We start from the raw sequence: 23,286 nt of genomic DNA on the forward strand, positions 1-23,286 counted from the left end.
TTTCCACTATCAGCATGAGAAACAATAGCATGTTGTCCTAGGAATAATTATAAATTGAAGGCAAGCAGGAAGATTGATCATGATTGCATTGTGCTTTTATGATGTGTACTCTTTCTCCAAGTTCTTTTTCTTTTTTCTGTAGCTAATGTTAATGCATCTGTTAAAAGTTGCAGATTTGTGTTCTTTCATCAGATCCATACTCTGTTTTTGATTAATGAGATAAGATGTTAATCATCATTATGTAGTAGATCTTAAAATTTAACATTGGTATTAAGCTATCCATTAAAATCTTTAGCAATTATAAAATTTTTATATAAATGTCAGTTTTTAATTTTTCCAAGGAGAACATGGACAACATGAGAAATAGGCAATCTATAAGCATCATTTTAGGCTAGAATTTTAGGTTTCTAGTTCATACAACTTTGACCAGGGTGGCATACATATAATTGCATTGTCAAGCTTAGTGCTTTTTCAAACTGTAGAGTAGGATCCATTAGAGGGTCATAAAATCAATTCAGCAAATCAAGAGTCACATTAAACAATGAAACAGAATAAAATGGAATAGAATTGAATATATAACACTTATAGGTATAAGGTTTCTTTTGGGGTTGATTTAAATGTTTTAAAATTATGTTGTGGTGGTGATTGCACAACTCTGTAAATAACACTAAAAGCCACTGAAACTATGCTCTTAATGGGTGAGTTTTATGGTATGTGAATATATCTCAATAAAACTGCTAAAATGGGGGAAAGTAAGTTAGTTTTAAGAATCTTTTCAGTATGTATATGTATCCTAGGTTGTTTTGTTAAGTGATTTTTAAAAAATTTTATTCTTTATTATTATTTTTACTGTGGAATATGTTCAAAAACAGTCTGAAAGGACTGATCTAATTTCACTAGCAAGAGGGAACTTTATTACAGTTGAAATAGTTGCTATAAAGATACACAGGTCCTCAGAATTCAAATTCGAAGTTTATTAGCAAAACCAGCACAAAGACTGTACTGAATTGTGTCCTACCTGTCTTCCATAGAGAGAGTTCTGTGAAGTTGGTTGCAGTAGTGCAGAAGGTGCATATGAAGAGGAAGTACTGGGTAAGAAAATGCACTTGACCATTATTTCGCATCTATACCAATTAGTGACTTGCTATTATCAAAGTATAGTGAAAAGCTTCTTAAAATATCAAGACTTATACATCTCAGTAGCATAAAAATATATTTATAGAGAAAATTAAATTATTTCAAAAGTTGAGAACATTCTGAGACTTAGCAAGACTCTTCTTCCAGACATAGTGGGAAATGTGGCACATGACTTATGTTTAGGACCAGATTTTGCCCTCATGATCAGTATACATAGTCCCTTCTATCTTAGTGAGGGAGAAATGTATATTCTGAGCAGATTTGATTTAGAAAATGCCATAGTTTTAATATCTAAAAGTATAGGATTATTTATTCAATGTGCATTACATTATTCTGCTAACAGTTATTCAGTTGAGTACCCAATATGTGCATGGCTCCCTTAAAAGGCACTAGGAATTTGTGAAATGTATAGAAGCTATACTTCTCAGTGTTAGATTTTGAGTAAGTAGAAAATTTGGGTGTACATCATCTCTCTCTGCTTGATTTCAAAGTAGACTGAGTGTTTGTGAGTGGCTTGGCCATAATGTGTTAAATCTCCATTGGTTTCTGAAGGGCCAATGCTTTGATAAGTCATAGCCTGGATGTTAGCAGTTATCTTTTGCAAAAATCACTGGGGTCTCCTCCCATTGAGAGACAGTTCCCTCCATTGTGGGGCATGCTTGGCTCTTCCATATGTTGAAGCCCTTGTTTCACTGATTTCTTCCTTACATTTTGGCTGATGGAAATCAAAAGGATGTTGTCACCTAGTTGTCTTCATTTAGTGTCCCACCAAACCAAACCAAACCAAACCAAACCAAACAAAAAACCCCACTTTAATGTTTCTGTGGAGAGACAGTGGACACATTAAAACATGTTTTTCCTTCTGTGTTGTGAAAGTTAGCTGTAGGTCAAATTTATATTTTTGTGGTTTTAAAACTGTATGTTGAAATGCCCCAGGGCACCACAGGGGCCTCTGTAAGGAGCCTTAGGGTATATTCAGACACGAGAGAAATGTAAGGATGGTCAACATCTGTTGGACACTGATGGATCTGTTGATTAGGGGAAGTTCATGACATAAACAACACGTTGCACTGAAGTCCTTTCCATGACGTTATCTCTTTGCAATGCTGGGGTTTTGGGTAATTTCTGGAGTAACAAGCAAATACCACAGGAAACTCAACATGAAACAGGAATAAGGATGGAGATACCTAATCAGATTATAAGACTAGAGAAGCTGTGTAGTGCCCAAAGGGCACACAGATGTATTATTACGAAGTAGTTTTTATGTAAGGATGAAATAAATATATGATTTTGCCCATCAATATATGTATTATTTTTAAAGCATCTATTAAGTTGTTAGGACATACACATTTATTGTTAACACTACTTAATAAATGGAACTATTAGGTAGTTATTTGATCCAAAGAGTCTAAAAAAATTACTGTGATGCTAAGAATTCCAGACATGAGAAAGCTGGAACCTTTGATTTATACCTTTTTCTTACATTCTAAAATTATATTACCAATTTAATTATCTAATTCCATTAGAATACAAGTATAATCAATGCTTTATTTAATTTCTCATGGGCTGTTGATCAATTTCTATGCGTGACTAACAAATAAAATGTACCGAATGTAAATAAAAGCATTTAAGCTTAGAGACTGTATCTTTAGTTTGTTATGATGACCTAAGACTATGCATCTAAGACTCTGTTTGTCTCTAGCACATCACAATTTTAGATACTTTCTCATTTGGGGGAAAATAGCTAACAATCCATCAAAATAGCAATAGCTATTTTTTATTAAGTATTTATGAGCCAGGTACTATTCTCATTAATTTATAAATATTAGCTCCTTTAGTCTTCAGATGAATAAATACTATAAATAACCTCATTTGACAGATGAGAAAATTGAGGAGTAATGTTTAAACACGTTCTTGGTGGCCTAAAGCTAGTGAGAGACATAGCAGGAATTACAACCCGGTTCTGACTGCAGTCATGCTGTTATGACTTCCACTTAATGAAAGTAGTGTGTAACAGTCAGCTTTGCTTTTTCATTTGAATCACTCTTGCCTTGGTATTTTAGAATAAACTTTCCTTCCCTCTGATTTTTCATATGTATCACAAAACTTTGACACGTTACGTCTCTATTTAGCTGTAAAATTAAATTTACTTATACTTACATAACTCTGGTTCCTATACCCTGTTTGTGATTTCTGATGCTTCCAGTTTTCCTTCTTTGTCTGCTGATAACTCCATTACTGAAATCCTCTTCAAGTTATCTGTAGCACCTGCCAATCCTTGTTATTCAGTGTTTGACCATTACAGGCTTGCGGATGAGGAGTGTGCTTTGCTTATACAGCTTTCATACCCCAAAAATGAACCACAAGTAGATGAAGCAGGAGAAGGGTTATGCTAGACCTTTTTGTGAACTGGCCCCTCAGATGAAAATGTCTTTAATTTTTTTTTTGATTGGAGAGTATGGATTTTAATTAGTCTATATCCATTACCTGTAGGGATAAGAATTTTCAAAGAAAGATTGTTAGTCTCGGGATTTGTATTTAAGAATTTTAAACTTCTTACCAAACCTACCAGGCTTTCTCAAACAAAGTAGTGATTTTTTTTTCTATAACAAAGTTGAAGCAGGAAATTCATCACAATTTTGGATAAATTGAAAAAAAGTAAAGTAAAGGAATTTCATCCCAGGACTGTGGTTGTGGCTCAGTGGTAGAGCCCTTGCCTGGCATGTGTGAGGCCCTGGGTTTGATCCTCAGCACCACATATAAATAAACAAATAAAGTAAAAAATCCATTGGCAACTAAAAATATATATAAAAAAATTTCATCCCAGTGGTACTTACCATGCAGGAATCTAACCGCTGGTACAGTGCCTGGCAAGTTGCATCCATTAAATGTATCCTACATATTGTAATTTGTCTAAATGTTTAGAAATCATGAAATGTTTTATAATGCAAAACAGTGGAATGTAGAGTCCTTTTCCATAAATGTAGTAACTCTGTATATATAAAAATTTTGTTGACAAGATGCGTAGTAACAGCAAAATTATAGTATAAAATTTAAAAACTGCCTTGGGGTATATATCCTTGGCAGTAGATGGTTCTGCTGTGCTATGACATGTTTTTGGTACCTCCCATTCTTGCTACTAAGAAAGTGGTAAAATAAGAGAAAATTGGACGGTCTCAGAACACTTCAAGTTGCCTTTTAAAAGAAGGGAAGACTGTCTTGAAAATGTACACCACTTATTGTTCAGGTGAGTGACTGGATCAGGAGAATGCTGATAACACTGGATTAAACATTCCTATATTCTTCTGCTTTGATGGACAGGAGTATATGGTGAGTGAAACTTTGTTTTCTCCCCAGAAAATACAGACCTTCCTACAGCACCCTTTGCTTCTTCCATTGGAAACCATAGTGTGACGTTACGATGGAAATCTGCTAACATTTCTGGAGTAAAATACATCATTCAGTGGAAATATGAGCAACTTCCAGGAAGCTGGACCTACACTGAGGTATGCAAAACTGCCTTTGTATCTAAATAAAAACTCCAAATTATTCAAGTGCCAAAATATTACATCTAATTATAGTAGTTCCCCTTCCATCTGTAAATTTTATTTATGAAGTTTAAGTTATCCGCAGTCAGTGATGTTCCAAAAATATTACATGAAAAATTTCAGAAATAAAGAATTGTTAAGTTTTAAATTGCACATCATTCTGAGTAGCATGATGAAATTTCATGGATTCCTGCTCCGTTCCCCTGGGAAGTAAGCCATCCCTTTGTTCAGCATATACCCATCTGTTATTCCTTTAGTAGCTGCCTAGGTTACCAGATGAACTCTCACAGTATTTATATTACAGTATTTGTATATAGAGTTTGGTACTCTCTGAGGATTTAGGTATATTCTGTGGTCTTAAATGTAGTCTCCCCATGAATAAGGGGAGATTACATATAGGTGCTAATGCATTCTAGAAAAGATTTAAGCATAAGTGGTTGGAGTAGATGAGCTTCAAATTTGGCTACTCTGTAAACCCTTTATTTTATGAGGAATATATAATGTTGGCCACATATTAAATTCCTTCAGCCCAGAATCACATAAGCAATTATTTCATTGGTCATTATCGGACCATGCCTCCTAAATGACTACATCTAGGATCAAGGGCAGGAGAAAGATTTTCACAGGCACTTGTTTCAATTTACAAATGCTGTCTATCATAACCATTCAAAACTGTCTTTTTAAAATAAAACCATGGGAAAGTTCAGAAAAAAATAGTCCCACAACACCAAGTTTAATAATACAGAAATATTTATGTAAATTTTTGAAGAAAGTGCCAAATAATTGAATCCATATTCTCAGAAGACAATTTCTGTGTGAATTTGCAGATTGGTTCTAAGTTCTCTAAGCTCCAGCCCTCTGTTTCATCCCATCTGGCAGGATCTAGGTGGCCCAATATCCAACAGACCATCCAACTTCTACAAATTAACCTGTTCTCTTAAATCACATTGTATGGTGGTGATATAATAAATGCTGATTATTGATCTCTTATGGGTCTAGGCTGTGTCCAAGCTCTCTTATGAGGTAGAGTCCCTGCATCCTTTCACTGAATATATTTTTCGAGTGGTTTGGATCTTCACAGCCCAGCTGCAGTTGTATTCTCCCCCAAGTCCCAGTTACAGGACACATCCTTACGGAGGTATGACACGCATACATTGTTTATGGAATAAGGACATTATTCCGAAGCTTTGGTTTAATTTGTTTTTATTTTGAATAATAAAATAAATCTATTCCTTTGTGATCAGAACAATGACCCCTGATCTGATAGGACTAACAGTTTGGTATAAGAGCAATATTTTCTGTAATATACAATAAATAAGATGAAGATATTATAAAATAGCATGGTACTGTGTACTATCATAAAATAAACATTTGACCAGAGTTTGTGCTTTAGAGGATTAGAAATGTGGGATTGGGAGAGGGGGAGGCTGTTCCAGTATTAAATAAGGTGGTAAGAAAAAGGCTCATTGAGTTGGGGGTGGGAGGGTTAAATTTGAACAAAGGAGTCCAGGGAGTCAGTCAAGAAGACGTTAGATACACAGCAATCCAGGCAGGAAATGGCCATACAGAGGCTTTAGGGCAAGGGTATCCCTGGCCATTTCAAAGGACAGCCAAGCACCCAGCATGGCTGGATGAAAGTGAAGAAGGTGCAGGAATAACAGATAAGGTCACAGAGTTGGAGGGGTAGAATATCAGTCAGCTTCAGAGACCTTTGTAAAGACTGTGGAAAGAGATTGCTGTTGGTTTTTGAACAGAGGAGTGATGTGATCTGACGTGACCTCTCTTACATTTTGAAAGGCAGTATGGAGAATGGACAGTTGGGGTAGGTAGAAGCAGGCAGACCTAGTAGGTGGCTGTTACAGTGGCCCATGGGGTGTTAAGAAGTGTTTGGTTTTATATTTATGTCTTGAGATATTTTTTAGTCTTTCTGTTACTTAGGTTATAGTATTTTGGGGGGCTGTGTAGCAATTATATCTGAAAAGATTAAGCTCCTTGCTTATTTTTTTCCCCTCAGAAGTTGGTTATTTGGGTACTATAATTTTAATGTCATCAGAGGAAGATCAGTTATTCTTTTCATTCATTCTACAAATTTTCTTCAAACACCTATTACATCTCAGTTATTGTTCTAGGAACCAAAGCAGCTGAAGTCCAAATACTTGAAAGATTTACAATCCAGCTACTGGAGAAGGCAGAGAAGCAATTAAGCAAACGTATTTATTGACTTTGTGAGAGAATTCAATAAATAGCATCCTTCTTCCTGAGTTCTCAACTAATGAAAGATAATGCATATATGTCTGTGGATGGGTGCAGGAATATCATCATTATTTCTGATAAAGTCTAAGTTGGATGATGTAGCTTAGCATAAAAAAAAGTGGATGAATTGCTAACAACCTGCTTAGACCCAGCTTAGACTTTAGAAGGGAAAGTTTGACTGTGTGAAGCTGACTAATTGCTGCCTCTTGCTGATTTTGTTAGACAGGAAAGGATAAAGAAACCAAAACATTTCTTTCAAGATCTCTGGACTTGCTGGGTGTAGTGGTGCATGCCTGTAATCCCAGCAGCTCAGGAGGCTGAGGCAGGAGGATCACAGGTTCCAAGCCAGCTTCAGCAAAAGTGAGGCACTAAGCAACTCAGTGAGACCCTGTCTCTAAATAAAATACAAAATAGGGCTGGAGATGTAGCTCAGTGGTGGAGTGCCCCTGAGTTCAATCCCTGGTACCAAAAAGAAAAAAAAAATCTCTGAATTATTACCTCCACCTGACAGCAATGGCTGTTACCAATGAATAGGAACTCGTGTTTCTCTGTAAGGAGAACTAGGGTGGGTAAGAGACAGGAGTATTTACACAAGATTCAAATAGGTATGGCAGGAGGAATAAGGAAATATCTCAACCAATACAGTATAATTTTGCGTAGGAGTAAGGACTAAAAAGAAAAATAATATAGGATAAGTGATAAAGAATGTCTGAGGAGGAGACCTAGTTTGGATGAAAAGGTAGTCAGGGAAGGCCTCTATGGAAATGACATTTATTCAGGGCTTTAAATAACAAGAGGCAAGAAGCTATGCAGATACCCAGGAATGAGTTTCCCAGAAAGAAGGAAGAGCAAGGACCAAGGAGCAGTGTTGGAAATGAGCTGAGTTTATTTGAGGAATGACTGATGAGGCTGGAAGGCAGTGGGTAAGATGGAGAGAAGGAGATGAGATACAACAGGGTAGTCAGAGGCCTGGTCACGTGGGGCCACATAGTCTGTCATAAATACTGTAGCTTTTATTCTAAGTGTGACAGCAAGTCTTTGGAGAGTGTTAAACTAGGGGATTAGGATTGATTCAAGTTTTAAAATTTTCATTCTGGCAGTTGCATGGAGACTGGTGGGTGGAGATAGGCCAAGGGAGGAGGGAACAGTCCAAGCAAGTCAGGATGGTGGCTCTGACTAGGGTGGTCATGATGGAGGTGGTGGAAAAATTTGCCATATATTTTGAAGATAGAGCTGATGGAGTTGAAGAATGGATTTGGTGAGGAGGATGGAGGATCAATCTCCATAACTTAGAGTCCTTTTTCTGAACACCTGGGTATTGCCATTTAGTGATGAAACTTTGAAACTACTGATGAAGTTTTGAGATGTAACTTAATTCCCTGCTTCTCCCAGCAGGTGAGACTGGAGTTTCTCTCTTCTGCTCGAAGGTGGGGTCTGAGTAAGGCACAGGCCTCTGGCTGAGAAGTGTTGCAGCTCTTAATGGTGGGCTATTCTCTCCAGGGTTGCAGCAGACCCCAGGAGCTCACCATCAAATCCTTCTTTCAGGGTTGTTGTGTTGTGAATTCGAAGAGAGAAATCCACAGACCAGGATGAGTTAGTGTAAGAGTAGGATTTGTTGAAGAATAGAAACAGGAAGAGAACTCAAGAGCAGGTTTTTTCCCCCTGAGTGTGCTAGTCTAGGGGTTTATATAGCACTTGAGTCACTGCTTTTGGTCCCAACTTAAGCTAATTTGGGTTTGGAAAATTATTAATGCTATCGGTCAATTCTTGAATCCCAACTTCCATTCAGGTCTGCCCACTTCCATTTTCTACCCTCAGGAAGGGGGAGGTTGAGGTCCTGATGATCTGTTTGCAGGCCCTGGCTATAGAGGTGCAAGGAGTGGGCTTCTCCAGGAGAGGTACCATGCCCAGGCCTAGTCACCGAAGGGTGACAAGTCAGTGTACCTTGGTTCCCAGGGCCTCAGGATCACCATACCTGCTTGGCAGGTTCCACATGAGCACAAGTGGTGCTTTCTGCCTGTGTTCCAACACACCAAGGTTGCCACTCTGCTGCTTCGTGATTCTGGGACCGCTTCCTAGCTTGGACCAGAAGGCCGGATGCGCGCTTAGCAGCCTGAGAACCATGTGGCTTAGATGGAGGGAAGACTGGTGCGGGGACAGCTTTTCTAGGGAAAATCAAATGCCTGTTTTGATCAAGTAAAATTTGAGATGCCTATCAGACATTCAAATGGAGTGGCCAAAGATGCAATTAAATGTGTGAACTTGGAACTCAGGGGGTAGGTTAGAGATACCCAAAATACCAATGTATATTTCATGCACATATAGATGTGATTTCAAACCATGGGCCTGGAGGTTATAGGCTAAGAATAAATATATGTTGAAAAGAGGAAAGGGCCAAGTTTTAACCCTGGAGCATCCCAATATTTGGCAACAAGGTCAAGAAGAGGAAGACCAAAGCCAGTAAGGAGGAAGAAACTCTGGAGCTCATGGTCTCATAACTAAGTGATAAAGTGTTTCAGAAATGAGGGTTATTAATGACACAGTTTCATTATCTCTGGAAAGTAACCAAACTTATCTTTTCTGCCTGATTATTTTTCCCAACTTTGTTTAGAATATTGCTCTGTCAAAATGTAGTTTAACTAAACTGTTCTCTTTGGAGTGCTCCTATGTTCTTAAAGCAACACTAGTTCTTTTTTTTAAATTTCTTTTTTTAGTTGTACATAACACAATACCTTTATTTGTTTGTTTATTTATTTATTTATGTGTTGCTGAGGGTGGAACCCAGTGCCTCACACATGCAAGGCAAGCACTCTACCGCTGAGCCACAACCCCAGCCCCAACTGGTTCTAAATAAATGCTGCTGTTGTCACATTTAAAATATATTTATGGGGTATCTATATGTGCATAGATCTGATTCTGTCTTTAAGTAGCTTACTCTCTTACAGGGGAGATCAAGCACATGCTTAAATGACCCTGAAATAAAATAACTCTTAATAAAAATCATTTTAATCAGAAGCACTGACAAATTCCTGTGGAAATTCAGAGGAGGGAGATATTTCTAGAACAAAATATCAAAGAAATTTTTCTGGAAGAGGTTTTCATTTGTTGATTTGAACATTAGGTAAGACCCAGCTGACTATATGAGTAGAGTTATAGAGATTGAATTCTAAGGCATCAGGGGGAAAAGTGAGTATTCCATCTACTTGAACCATAGGATACAGGAAGAGAAACAGAATAACAGTGGGAAAGAGACTAAGTCCAGATTCCAAAAACATTGAATGGAAAGCTTTATTTAGAAAGCAGTTGGGGGTTATGGAAGGCTTTAAAGCAGAGGAGTAATTGCTTTATATGGTCTTTAAAAAAAGAATTTTGGCAACTACATAGAATGAATTGAGGGGATAAGGGGGATTGGAAAGTTGAGACCAACTGGGAGGCTATTCTAATATTTTTAACATTTCATCAAAGACAAGTTTAAAGAAACAGTATGTATATGGGTGTATTTTTTGATTTCTTTTTTTGAATATCTGACTTCTCTACCAGGGAAGGGATTCCAGCCTTGAAGCCTTGCAGTGAGCGACGCTAGGGCACACACTCAGGGAGACTTGTTTGATACATTAGAGTTAGCTGAGGCAGCTCAGGAAGACTTGTTTCAGGATGCATGGGCACCCTGGCTCTCAGTCCCAGAGATATGACTGTGTCCAGAGAGCCTCAAGTGGAGCTTGGTCTTGGATTTCAGCAGAGCTGGGCAGCTGATGAAATTGGTTGGGGCATCCCTGCCTTCCCTGATGAGAGCCCTGTTCTTGCTTATTAAGTCTCAGGGTTTGTGTGGCTGCTGTGCTGATTATTCTCTGACCATCTCTGCTTAGAACAGTAGACATTGGTCTAGGGCCATGTTTGTAAAGTTCCAGATCAGAATGTAATACATGGATTCTTCCCTGCTCCAAGCAACGCCTCATGTACTCCAAAATTGCTGAAACATTTTCTAGAGTTGGAGAGCTACCATGGTTCAGGACTCATGGCTGGTCAAGCTAAAGTAATGAAGAAGACCAATTTCGCTTTCCATTTCTCCGCCTTTCTTTTGGAAACGATAACCCATGTTCCCTCCAAGTCTTCCACACCTGGTGTGGATCTTTTCCATGCAGAGCATCTCATGTTTAAGATTCTCCCTCACTTTTCTAGCCACATCAAAACTTAGAAACTTATCTGTTCTGTGTTCATTGTCTTCTAGTCCTATTCTCTTACAGCTATGAGAATTGTGTGATTTTTAGATTGTTTTTGCCTTTAACTGGGGCCTTTTAGGAGACAATTCCTTAATTAGGAGGATGGTGGTTAGACAAGGAATGCCACCCTTTCTTGGGGGATTTGTTGTGGAGGCATTTGAACTATTATACATTATTATGCCATGTTGGTGGCATTTAACTTGCCTGAAGTGGAACAGATCGTATCCGGGCATAATGACCCTAATGGGTTAGGTTTCTTTTTGACAGTTTGATTCTAATTCAGTGAGAGATGATTCCTTCTTTTCTGTTCACAAATGTGAATGAATGCATAGAGCCACAGAGTGTTATGAAGATATTTGTGAATGAATGTTTAATCATCTAATTCGTGCTTTTATTCTTGGCAAGGGTGGGGGCACTGTTGTGGCCAAGTCACCTGGTTTCTCAGGGACTTTGAGGGGATAAGGAAGGTATTGTCTGGATCACCAGAGCTGATGGCCACAAGAGTGAAGTAGACTGGTCCAATTCTGGCCTATCTGAATCCACATCTTCAGCTGAAACCAGTGTGACTACAGCAACAGGAGTGAAAGATCCCAGGACCTTTTTTTTTTTTTTTTCAATTCATGTTAATCATTGACTCTAGTTTGTTCAGATTCTCTTCTCCTTCTTAACTTGGTTTCATCCTGGATTCAATACATTTAGGTCTCTAGAGAGTTTTGACAACCCTTTTGCTAGAATATTTATTCTATTTGTATACTTTAAAATTTAATTTTATGTCATACATTAGAAGTGAAGAAAATAACATTTGAAGGAGTCTTTTGGTAAACATTAATATTTAATTGGTATGATTTAGTGATCCAGAGTTGCAGGTCATGGATTCTTACCATATTCTGTCACATATTTTGAGTATTTGTCAAAATATTTTATTTCTGGCTGGGCCTTCTGGTGCATGCTGTAATTCCAGTGACTCAGGAGGCTGAAGTGGGAGAATTACAAGTTCAAGGCCAGCCGGGGTGATTCAGTGAGACACTATTTTAGAAGAAAGAGTAAAAAGGGCTTGTACCACATTGGTAGAGAGCTCCTGGGTTCTATCTCCTGTACCATAAAAAAAAATTCTGTTAACTTTTTAAAAACTGAGATTTTTTCCTGTACTATTTTAAGATCATAAATCCTGTACATTTCCATTTCATTATGTCATTATTTCTTCTAGTTCCTGAAACTGCTCCATTCATTAAGAATATTGAAAGTTCAAGTCCGGATACTGTGGAAGTCAGTTGGGCTCCACCCCAATTCCCAGGTGGACCTATTTTGGGTTATAACTTAAGGTTGATCAGCAAAAACCAAAAACTAGATTCAGGAACACAGAGAACCAGTTTCCAGTTTTACTCTACTCTACCAAATACCACCTACAGGTAAGATTTCAGTGGATGCAAGGGAAAATGTAGGCAACATGGCTGCAAGCATAATTATTTTTTAAAAAATAACTAACATAGTTTAAATATATTTTGAGAAGTATTACTAACTCCATGCTGTTGGGTTCCAGTCTTGGAACTTCTATGCTTATAAGATCACATAATCCTCAGCAAAAATATTTTCAAGTGCTTCTATTTTATTTAGAGGATCCATATAAGTTTAAGCTAATAAAAACATCATAAATACCACAAATGACATTTCTTCATTAGATCCAACATGAACAAAGTAAGGAGGAAAAATTCTGGTAATGGTATTTTTATTTACCATTGGGGATTATTTTATCATTGTTAGCTTCTGTGGCATTTACTAAGGGATCTTTAAATTAGAGGAAGAATGGGGGTTATGCAGATAGTAGAGTTCAGCTTTGACCTCAATGACCCTGAACTCTTCTGTGGGAAATGCAAACAAGGATGTGATTGATGGTCATTTTAGTGCTGAGCAGTGACACTAAGTAACTAGATATATGCATTGCCACACAGTCCTTTAAATAGAAATGTTATTGCTTCTTCTATTTTTATCTCATGTTCACACCATGCCATGTGAAACACATCTCTCCAAATTGTTTTTGGAATAGGTTTTCTATTGCAGCAGTAAATGAAGTTGGTGAGGGGCCAGAAGCAGAATCTAGTATTACCACATCATCCCTAGCAGGTATGGCCCAGGGTTGCGCTTTTGTTACATAGAAGTGAAAAGTGACAAAGGTAGGTTCAGAATTCAGTGGTATTGAGTCATCTGGTAGACCTCAAGATCCCTCCTCTTCTGCCCAAATGTATGTCAATTTTGGGTACTTTAAACTTTTGATTTTAAGTGGTTAAGTACTTGACAAATAGAATTAAGTGGTTAAATTGGAAGTTTTCATGTTAGAAGTTAAGAACTTAAAAAACAGAATTTTAAATTTTAAGAATAAAAAAAGTCTCAAATGCTTAGTTTCAACTGAAATCACAAGGATTGTGAGTTATTTTTACACACCTAAGGGATGCACATAGCCTTCTTTCCTTACTCGCTACATTATGTGCTGTTATTGGAGTCCTATCAGACATCTTATTTCTGCAGTCTCCATAAGTTTTTAAGTATATCTGGAGTTCAATAATTTATATTTTGCCATTTTGAATATTTAATCTACCAAATCATCTTTTTTATTGTTTTGTAGCAACAAAATAAAAGGATAGCTTTTTGGCTTTAATATTTTAACCATGGCCCTGAGTGGTTAAATTCTTACTGTATTATGCCTATATGAGCAAAATAATAAATGAAAATGCTTTCTAAGAAGCATTAGACATTTGGGGCCAGTATTAGTAAAAGGGTTTGGAACAACAGTCTAGGACTTCTAATTCTAGGAGTCTGCTGTTTTCACCAGAACTCCATTTGTTGACTTGACCACCCCTTACCCTCATCTGCACATGCCTATGCCAGAGGGTATTGAATGTCATCTATCACCAGCCTTTAGTTTTTTTTTTTGGCTGTTCCTAGACTCTAGGAAAGGAGAGGTATTTTTGTTATGCAAGAAGTATATCAAAAGAGCATGCTAAATATAGATCTGTGTTAAGGTTGTTATGTGATTATTGCAATACATCATTAATTGGCCTAAAAGTGTTCATCAGCCATGGACCTTGCGTTGGTCTCTTCTGCCTCAAAGGGAGGGATATTGAAGACAACATAGATACAACCAATGTCTGTCTATGTGTGTGTGTGTGTGTGTGTGTGTGTGTATTATGCACCAACCTGTTTTGGCTGTGAATGGATTACTTCTGCCAACCAATGCTCCTGTCTGAGGAGAGTGAGTGGAGCTCCTACTGGGGCAAGGATGTTGGGAATGGTAATACCTCATGTGATATAATTTTGGGGGTACTTAAGGGCACACACACACAAGACCCGCTTGGCTGCCACAGTGCTTCTTACCTCTAACCATGGAAAAATGTGGATTATACCATAGATGAAATGCCCCAGTGCCTTCAGAGAATATTTGGGCTCTTTTAAGCATGATTTCCCTTTGCTTTGAATGGTAGTGTTGAGATATATATATATATATATATATATATATATATATATATATGTGTTAGTGTGCATTTGTTTGGTCTGTTTACCTAAAAATCATATTTCTTTTCAGTTCAAGAAGAGGAACAGTGGCTCTTTTTATCCAGAAAAACTTCTCTAAGAAAGAGATCTTTAAAGCACTTAGTAGATGAAGCACATTGCCTTTGGTCAGATGCTATACACCATAATATTACAGGTCAGTATCATAGAAAGAAATGTTTCCTTAAGGTGAAAAGAAAGACTTGAAATTTCTAGAGGAAATGCTTCTAGAATGGAGGAATATTAAAAATTTATTTTTGGGTCTGGAGGAGCACTCAGTGACAGAACATGTGCTTAGCATGAAGGAGCCCGGGCTTCTTTCTCCAGTACCCAAAACAAAAACAACACCACAAACAAACATAATAAAAAACAAAATACAAAAAATAAAATAAAACATAAACCCCCATTTTTTATATTTTTAGTATATACTCTTCTAAATTCTTATAATCTATTCTATACACATTAGAATAATTTACAATAATATTTTCTTCTAAAATAGAATCTGATTACTTTATTAAACATTAAAGAAATAAATATCATGTAAACTCTTTTTTTGTCCTGGTTGTTATGTAATAATGTGCATGTATTTGTGTGGCTCTTTTAGGAATATCAGTTAATGTCCACCAGCAAGTTGTTTATTTCTCTGAAGGAGCTCTCATTTGGGTGAAGGAAGCTGCCAACATGTCTGATGTGTCTGACCTGAGAATTTTTTATAGAGGTTCAGGATTAATTTCTTCCATCTCTATAGACTGGCTCTACCAGAGAATATATTTCATCATGGATGGACTGGTTAGTCTCAGAATTTAAAGTGAATAACGTAGATATATACTGATACACATATCTTGGTATATTTAAAAGTAAACACAATTCCCTCATCCAATACATACTCACTTAGTACTTACTTAGGACATTAAAGTAGCAATCAATCCTAAATCTGGTCTGCGAGAGTATCTAGCCTTTACCTAGTACTAGTCTTGCCATACTAATAGAACATTTTAATTTATGATTTTCCAGAGTTGTGAGTTAATACTAATGATAATTTATCCATGATAAGATAGTGGCAGTACTTGTATTATCATTAGATAAAACTATCCATAAGGATCAAAGTCAGTTGGAGGCATTTTTAATTATATTATAACCCAGGGCAACTGTAGTAGGCCTCTGAAAATAAGTAGTACTAAAGCATTAGAGAAGATATAATCTTGATGTGTTTCAAGTTATATTTCTTTGGAAGGTACAGGCTTGTCACAACAAGCCAAGAATATCACTATGCCTGGAAGCACATAAGCTTGGATACGGTTTACACCTTAAAAATAGTTTGGTGTCTCACAAGCCTGGAAAATAGGTACTTGTATTTCACTGATACCAATAGAATATGAACTCATTAGGATATAGGATATAGAACTGGATTTTAAGGGCTTCTTTTATTTTGTAAAGTGTTTAGTGAGTAGCACAATTCCAAGCATAGAACAGGGACTCAGAAAATACTTGTTGGCCAGATTGAGCACAGACAGACATTAATCCTACTGATATATTTTTGGTTCTATAGGTATGTGTCTGTGATTTAGAAAACTGCTCAAACTTTGAGGAAATTACTCCACCATCTATTATTGCACCTCAAAAAATTGTGGCTGACTCCTACAATGGGTAAGGTTTAGTCTTATAAATATGATTTCTTACCCATTGGCAAAAATCTTCATGGTTCTTACTTGGTAATGGAATACTGCTCTGTGGCACTGGGTGAGCCAGTCTACACATCTTATTTTAGATAAGTTTGATTACATTTCCAGGTAAATTTTTCATTTATAGATCCAGGAGAACATTTCTTTCAAACTTTATTGACTCCTCTTCTACTTCTGAAATATGGGTATATGTAAAGACCTTTGGTCTGGGGCTCAGAGTCCTGGGTTGTAGTTCTTGATTTCTGTTTTAGTCATTTTTTTTTTCTGCTGTGACTAAAAGATCTGACCAGAACAATTTTAGAGGAGGAAAGTTTTATTTGGGGCCTCACAGTTTCAGAGGTCTCAATCCATAGATAGTAGGCTCCATTCCTTGGGGCTCAAGGTGAAGTTGAACATCATGGCAGAGAAGAGTAACAGAGGGAATCAGCTCACATGATGATCAGGAAGCAGAGAGGTCTTCACTTGGCAGTTACAGATACCCCCAAACCACACCCCAATTCCTATCTCTCCAGCCAAGTACCACTCAGTTAATCCCTATTAGGGGATTAATTCACTGATTGGGTTAAGACTCTTATAACCCCATCCTCTAAACTTTCTTGCATTGTCTCACATGTGAGCTTTTGGGGAATATCTCACATCCAAACCATAACAATTTGTCTATGGTGGGACTCAGTATCTCATTGTATTCACTATGAATGTATTTTGTGAACTCCAAATGAACACAAGTGTGAAAAATGAAAACACAGATTGTTATTTTGGGTTTTTTTTCTTAAGTATATCCAGTTAACCAGATTAGTAACTAATAAGCCAGGTAAATGTGGATATGATTAAACATTATTTTTTTCTGTGGGAATAAAATTGTTTTCATTTTGAATGAAAAAATATAGCCCATAACATATATTTTACACAAACTAAAATTTTTTGAAAAAGATTGTTTGGGCTGGGAATATAGCTCAGTTGGTAGAGTGCATGCCTTGCATGCACAAGGCCCTGGGTTCAATCCCCAGCACCACGATAAAAAATATTGATTATTATTGCTTTAACATCAAACTTTTCTATTCATATTCTCTTAAAATTTATTAAAGATTCATTTTTGATTTTAGGTTTGAATGAATCACTGAATTTTAAAGAGTATTTTAAAAAACACTGTGATATAGGGCAAGTTCTTTGAACTCTCTAGATCTTATTTTTATCATTTGTAAAAGTTTAAAAACCTATGACATCTAACATTGTTGGCAGTTACACAAAATGTTTCATTCTGAGGATAATGAACTTCACCAAGTCAATTCTTAAATGCAATGTATATTGGTAGCTCTTGTTTCCAATTAGGATAGAATTGATTTATGCTTAGATTTTGAAATGTGACTATAAATGATCATGATAACTACTATTTATACAAATTTGTTTATACTTGTGTTTCTAAGTATATTAGTTCCAATAATTCTGTTTATCCTTGTTCAACCCTATAAGGTAGGTACTTTTATGAAATAAAGGAAGTGAAGTACAGGTTGATTTAGTAATTGTCCAAGGTCACACAGCTATTTTGTGATGGAACCAATTTGGGGCCTTGTCTTCTCATCTCTTTATACCATATGAGAGAATTTCTGTAAAAATCAGCATGTAACTTTTAGCCATAATTTGTATTGAATCTTCTATAGGACACCTGATGTATGAAGCAGTTTTCTCTCCTGGTATTAACAATGTATTTTTATGCTGTTATTTCTGTACCATTGAATTATTCCCTAGTTGAGTATGCACTTGTTATAAACCTTTGCCCATCTCCCCTCCCTGGTTCCCTTTGCCTCCTGCTTCTGCTTTTTCTCCTCCTACCTCTGTCCTCCTTCTCCCACTCCCCAGCTCTTCTCCTTCCTTCCTTCTCTTTTTCTTCTGAAGTTGTGATCAGAGTTCAAGATCCACACTTTTTCCTGCTTCAATACAGGAATTGTTCATTTTGGGGGGGCAGGTATTCAGGGATTGAACTCAGGACACTCAACCACTGAGCCACATTCCCAGCCCTATTTTGTATTTTATTTATTCAGGGTCTCACTGAGTTGCTTAGTGTCTCACTGTTGCAGAGGCTGGCTTTGAATTTGTGATCCTCTAGCCTCAGCCTCCGGAGCCGCTAGGAGCTGGGATTATAGGTGTGCACCACTGTTCCCAGTGGAATTGTTTTGTCTTTATTCCACAAATCTTTCCTCTTACCTACTCTGGAATTCCTCTAAAATTTTTTTGGGAAAAAAAGCAGAAAGTTAAGAGCCATGCATTTGGCCTGCTATGAAACTTCCTTTGAGAAAAAGAATGATCTCAAAAGGCAGTTTATATCTCAGGGTATTACTCTATCATATCAATAAAGAATAGGAACAGGGGAATAAGAGCAAACTGAGCAATGACAAGGAAAATGGTCTTGACAGTTGTGATGGAGGTTGGAATGCTGCCAGTGCACGGGGCTGTGATAAGAAGAATTTACCAAGCACAAGTGCACTTTTGTTAGCCTCTGTCTTCATGGTCACAAATTCTAAATAAATTATTTAGTGATTTTACATTTTAGTGCCAATCAGTGATTTTACATTTTAGTTAAAATTTCACTTACACATTTGATGATCAGTGAAATATTTTGGTGGTGTGTTTTCTTTTTCATTATTGAAAGATGACCTGCCTGCTACCATGACGTTTGTCTCCAAATTGTGTGTTTTCTTTAAAGTTTTGCTTTCTTCCATTTATCATTTACAATATATAAAAAATTAACTGATAATTACCCTTAATTCACACAAAAAATTTGTGTATTTTGGAAGAAAATATTTTATAGTAAATAACATATTTATCCATGTAATTTTTATATAACATGCTCTCCTTTGAAGGATCTTTCCTGTTCTTCAATTTCATGATACCTTAAAAAAACACTTAAAATAATTAAAAGATGAAGTATTACAAGTAATGCTGAAATTTTGCAAACTTAAATGAATAGAGCATATCTTTAGAAATGACCTTTACCCTTTTGTACCTCTGGGGCTCTGTACTTAGTGATTCCAGAGATACATGATTCTGATTGTACAAAAGGTTAAAGCAATTAGCTGAGGAGGTTGCTTGTCACCTTGCACTGAATCACACCAGGCCTCTTTGTTCCCGTGTCAGGTATGTCTTTTATCTCCTGAGAGACGGCCTTTACAGAGTTGACCTCCCTGAGCCACCTGGCAGGGATGCTAAAGCTGTGCACATCGTGGCGAGTAGTGCCTTGAAAGACTTTGCTGTCAAGCCACAGTCCAAGAGAATCATTTACTTCAATGACACTGCCCAAGTCTTCATGTCAACATTTCTGGATGGCTCGGCTTCCCATCTTGTCCTACCTCAGGTCCCCTTTGATGATGTGAAGAGCTTTGCTTGTGAAAACAATGACTTCCTTGTCACCGATGGCAAGGCCATTTTCCAACAGGACACTCTCTCTTTTAATGAGTTCATTGTGGGATGTGACCTAAGTCACATAGAAGAATTTGGGTTTGGTAACTTGGTTATCTTTGGCTCATCCACGCAGCCACACCCTCTACCAGGCCGTCCGCAGGAGATCTCTGTGCTATTTGGCTCTCACCAAGCCCTTGTTCAATGGAAGCCTCCTGCCCTCGCCATAGGAGCCAGTGAGTACACTGTCCACTGGGTGGCTACTGGCCTTATTGGAAGGAGAGGAGGCGGCTTGAATTGCTTGGCATTGGGATTCAATTTTGAGAGCCCACATACTGTTAGTCACTGCTACTTAGCTAAGAAAAGGTGATTGTACAATTGTTCTGAATTTATTACTTTTCCAATAGGATGATCTCTATAATTCCCAGGTGGATCCTAACAGAACAATTTGGCCATTTATTGACCATCTACTAGGAGGTAGACTCTGACACCCTGGTCAGAGGGAATTTACTAGCCAAGAGGATAGAAGACTGGGGTTGAGATCTTGCATAAATTTGAGCAAGTCTCTGAAACTCTTTGAACTTGTAGCATGTGGGTAAACAGGAAAGCTCTTGAGCCAGTCTGATTCAAATGCTGATCTTGACTCTAGGCAATTACTTAACCACTTTGTGACTTGGTTTCTATAACTAGAAAATGAGACTTTTAATGATATCTTTTAATGGGACTGCCAGACAGATTAAATTAAGAGACAGAAGGAGAACACTTAGAACTGTATCTAGCACAGAGTTCAGCAAACTTTTCACTAAAGGAAGAGCCAGATGGTAAGTAATCTGAGCTTTGTGGGTCAGATGGTCTCTGTCACAGTTACTCAGCTATCCCTGTGGTGTGAAAACAGTCATAGATATTATGTAAAGGAATAACTGAGGCTGTGTTTTAGTACAATTTTATTTACAGAAATGGGTAATGGGTTTGATTTGACCTGTGGACTATTTAGTTTGCCAACCCCTGGTCCACTAAGTAGTAAAATTTAGCAAACATTGGCTATGTTTTTACTTTGATACAAAGTTAATTATTACTGTGTGCTGCATATCTCCGAAATGGTTGAGAATCAATGGGCAAATTCCCCCCATATTGATTGAGCTTCTTGGAGGTACTATGCAAACATAGAAATTATATTGGAGACTCATCAATAGACATTTTTATTAACAGCCTGATTACATCCGGTAGTGTTATAGAGAATGCTTCTGCAATCCTACGAGGCCAACAATATAGCTCTGACTGAAGGACAGTTTTACTGGTGGGAATGATGGCCCCGTCTGTAGAGCAAAGTAAGTGGCATGGAAGGAATGAGCACTGTCCCAGTATTTTTGTCATATTGATGTTCATGGTTAGATGAGTAATGGGCATTACTGCCCAATTATTCCTCATTCCAGATGAAGCTGTAGAGGAATTTATTGACAATCCGTGGTTTGCCCTTATTGTTGTCATCCTGGTCAATGACATTGTTGAATTCTTTTTATTAGGCCCTTCTGCATGGCAGAACTGGACCTATGAGGTGAAAGTGTCATCACAAGACCTCCATGAGATCACTCACATTTTCTCAAACATAAGTGGGACCATGCTCAATGTGCCCAGGCTGCAGAGTGCTACAAAATACAAGGTTTTTGTGAGAGCAAGTTCTCCCAAGGGACCAGGCCCCTGGTCAGAACCCTCGGTGGGTACTACCTTGGTGCCAGGTGAGAGTCTGTTTTGGATACAGGAAGCGATTCTGACAAAAAGAGTCTTAGCCCAAGAGTCCTTTAAAATTCTGTGCCCTTAATATGTTGAAAGAAATTAGAATGAAGATGTGTCAACTCTTGAGGATTCACACACACTCACATACATACCTGAGATCAGGAAAGAAAGCAAAACAGTGTGAAATTTGTGCTTCTAGCTTTCTGTTTTACACTTTACAAGATATATTTGAGGAAACAGGATAATTTTCTTTTTTCATGAGTTTCCTCTTTCTCATGGCTTACTAAGCCATAGCATCTCTGAACTCTGAAGGTCTTTAAGGGAGAAGTTTAGGGGCTGTCAATTATGTCAAATTCTATCCTCTTAGCTGAAAGAAATGGAAGGCTAACTGTATCACTTATACTGCTGTTGTTATCACAATTACTTCTGGGCACTTGGAATGGAACCATTTAGATAGTAGCCACAGACCAAAACTCTGTCATGACCATGACACTATCATAGAGGCAACATTGCTACACAAATTTATTCACATTCAATTTCAAATCTTTATGTAAAAATCAGAAGGTATGTTTAATATGATAGATAAATAATTCTAGAAAGAATATAGAATTACTGATGTTCCTCCATAGTATTTTTAAAAATCCTGATAATTCTTTTACTTTATAAAAGAAATATTATAAGACATTTACCTTAGAAAACATGGTTTCTGTGATATTTCTTTCTTTTCTTTTTATTTCATCAAATAGCTACTGAACCACCATTCATCATGGCTGTGAAAGAAGATAGGCTTTGGAGTAAACCTTTAAATAATTTTGGCCCAGGAGAGTTCTTATCCTCTGACATAGGAAATGTGTCAGGTAAATACCCTTGTTTATGTAGATGACAAGTTTCTCCTCATATGGCTTCCTAAGTGATTCAATGAGTGAAAAGAATTGTGGGTTTTGCTACTAGGTCAATAGTGAAAAGAAAAAAATATTGACTGGGTGATACTGCCAGGGATATTGTGTTCACAAAATGTGAGGTTATTTATCGATGTATAACCAGTTCAGGAAGTCTTTGATATATTGCTCTTGTATTTTAATCAATAAATGTCACCTCATAGGAACAGCCTATTTCCACTCCAACAGCTATTCTTGAATTAATATGCTATGTGCTTCCTGTAGGACTGCAGCAAGGAACTACTGGGTAGAGTTCTCAATAAGGTTTAAGAAAGAATTTGTGGACAAAGATGATTATTAAGTAAAGAATGGGGAGTTTGACTAGGAGAAAAATAACTCATCATCCTAAGGTGATATAACATTGATCTTGCCTGAAGATGATGTCTTTTATAATTACCTAATTATTTTATCAAATGGCTTGGCTATTAAAAGCACAACAATGTTTCTTACTAACATGGGATCTGGATTTAGGAGGTAGAGTATTGCTAATGGAAAGGACGATACTTTGGAGTTGGCTGGAATCTGGGCTTCCTTTCTTTTTAGCCGTGAGGATTCAGACAGAAGAGTTAATCTTGCCCTATCTCATAGTTGCCATCTTAAACATAGGAGTCATTCCTACTTCATAGCTTTGTTTTAGGACATGTATAGATCCTGGGACAATATTTGGCATAAAGGGGATGCTCAATGTATATTAGCCCAGTTCTAGGGGTTGAGATTCTTAGTTTACATTAATATTCTTGACAGATCTCTGAGATTCTAGTGCTTTAAAATTATACTGCAGTGTCTGTGTGATTTGTTGACTCACCTGATTTTTTTTTTGGCATAGATGAGAAATAAC

General features: G+C 37.2%; 1 protein-coding gene across 3 annotated transcripts in view; it reads left to right on the forward strand.

Moving 5' to 3' along the window:
- The window catches only part of Ros1 (ROS proto-oncogene 1, receptor tyrosine kinase), a 124,072-nt gene that overhangs the window by 16,566 nt on the left and 84,220 nt on the right, over positions 1-23,286 (forward strand). For 2 of the 3 annotated variants that reach the window (XM_034637013.2, XM_027953037.2), the window contains exons 5-15: positions 1,032-1,092; positions 4,495-4,643; positions 5,685-5,823; positions 12,366-12,567; positions 13,203-13,279; positions 14,736-14,858; positions 15,306-15,490; positions 16,251-16,348; positions 19,516-20,012; positions 21,300-21,512; positions 22,257-22,367. In XM_034637013.2, coding sequence (XP_034492904.2) covers positions 1,032-1,092; positions 4,495-4,643; positions 5,685-5,823; positions 12,366-12,567; positions 13,203-13,279; positions 14,736-14,858; positions 15,306-15,490; positions 16,251-16,348; positions 19,516-20,012; positions 21,300-21,512; positions 22,257-22,367 — 1,855 coding nt within the window. Of the gene's footprint in view, positions 1-1,031; positions 1,093-4,494; positions 4,644-5,684; positions 5,824-12,365; positions 12,568-13,202; positions 13,280-14,735; positions 14,859-15,305; positions 15,491-16,250; positions 16,349-19,515; positions 20,014-21,258; positions 21,513-22,256; positions 22,368-23,286 lie in introns of all 3 variants that reach the window. The other variant, XM_027953036.2, reaches the window with a different exon arrangement.

This window comes from Marmota flaviventris, chromosome 6, assembly GCF_047511675.1.
Source record: "Marmota flaviventris isolate mMarFla1 chromosome 6, mMarFla1.hap1, whole genome shotgun sequence".
Lineage (NCBI taxonomy): Eukaryota > Metazoa > Chordata > Mammalia > Rodentia > Sciuridae > Marmota > Marmota flaviventris.